Raw genomic sequence first — 1,411 nt, forward strand, 5'->3', positions numbered from 1 at the left:
AATCTAGGTTGTTCAAATAAAATCCATGAACACCAAAGCCAAAAATAAAATAGACACATGAATGCATCTTATAAAATAGTAAAACACATTTTTTTCTGCAAAATAAGTACTAATTAATACAATACTCTTCAAATTTGCAAAAAACTTAAGTGAATTCAGTTTCAATAGATAAATCCTAATTTTCTTGTAATGAGGTTTTGATTTGTAGCATCTTCACTTAAATCGGAATATTTCTTCCACCTCCTGCTCCTGTTCAGACATTAATGAGTAAAGTCTGTTGAATAAGGAGTTTAGATTTACCTGTGACAATCAAAAAGACTCCAGGCAGATCAGACTGGGTCCATCTTTTATGATCTCTCTTGAATCTGAATGTGTATCCTCCTGAGTCATTCTTCTTCAGGTTGTTGATGGTCAGGATGTGTTGGTTCTTCATGTTGTCCTGATACTTCACACGACCTGCAGCCCGAAGCAGCTCTTCAACTTCCACTTTATCTTTTCTCCATTTTTTACTCCAACATTTAAACTCTGGCTTCATGTTATCAGGATGTGAGTATTCACATGTGATGTTGACTGAAGATCCTTCCAGAGCACAGATTCTTCTGCTGACATAATTCACTCTCCAGCAGTTTTTATCCTGAACACCTGAAATATAGATGGAAGATTTAAAGTTGTTTGATTGGTCTGTATTTCAGCACTTGATAGTTTGACACTTACAAACTTCCTTAGATAGAAGATATTTGTGGTCTTTAACTGCACAAGACAATGTGCCAGTTGAAGAGTTATGAGTGGAATAATCTTGATTCTCATAATAGTTTCTTTTGTTGTGGTAACACATGTTGGCAGTTTGATGGTCAGTCAGGTTACAGCTGGTGTTACAGGTCAGTGTGACAAACCCTGATGTGGAAGAAGCTCTTTGAACATGAACCTCTGTTGAAAAGAATAAAAACACTTCTTGTTACTATGCATAGTTATATTTAAAGAGCTCATATAATTCATATAAAAGATAGTTATAATAAATCTGAATTTAGAGGTTTGGTGGAGATGTGTTTAAACAGTGTGGATTATTTTCTTTTTTTACCTCTGGGATATGTGATGGAGCATGACTCATTCACTAATGTCTGATTGTGGGAAGACATGTTTCCATAAGCATAAGTCACACTGAAGCATGTTTGTGTGATGGACTCTGAACACAGAGAAATAATATTTAATATTTGTACTGAGAGAATTATTACAGGGCTTTGCATAATGTTTTGTAACAGAATGAGCATCATGACTCACCCACAGAGACTTCAGGGGCTCTGAGATGCTCGTAGCCTTTGACAGCACAGGAGTATGTGACTGCTTCCTCACTGCTGAGCAGCTCTTGGTACCAGGGAGACCAGTCCTCATAGAGAAACTCTCTGTTCTTGTA

At 36.5% G+C, this 1,411-nt stretch overlaps 1 protein-coding gene across 1 annotated transcript; it reads right to left on the reverse strand.

Moving 5' to 3' along the window:
• Window positions 1-216: 216 nt before the first annotated feature.
• LOC106632813 lies at window positions 217-1,404 on the reverse strand. Its single transcript, XM_014331443.2, has 4 exons — window positions 1,279-1,404; window positions 1,079-1,183; window positions 715-927; window positions 217-642 (listed from the first exon to the last, which is right to left on the reverse strand). The coding sequence occupies exons 2-4, from the start codon at window positions 1,134-1,136 to the stop codon at window positions 254-256; spliced, it is 660 nt and encodes a 219-aa protein (XP_014186929.2). The 5' UTR covers window positions 1,137-1,183; window positions 1,279-1,404; the 3' UTR covers window positions 217-253.
• Window positions 1,405-1,411: the final 7 nt, after the last annotated feature.

The sequence above is a fragment of the Haplochromis burtoni genome, unplaced genomic scaffold, assembly GCF_018398535.1.
Source record: "Haplochromis burtoni strain Fernald_Lab_line unplaced genomic scaffold, NCSU_Asbu1 Contig_2548, whole genome shotgun sequence".
NCBI classification, from domain to species: domain Eukaryota; kingdom Metazoa; phylum Chordata; class Actinopteri; order Cichliformes; family Cichlidae; genus Haplochromis; species Haplochromis burtoni.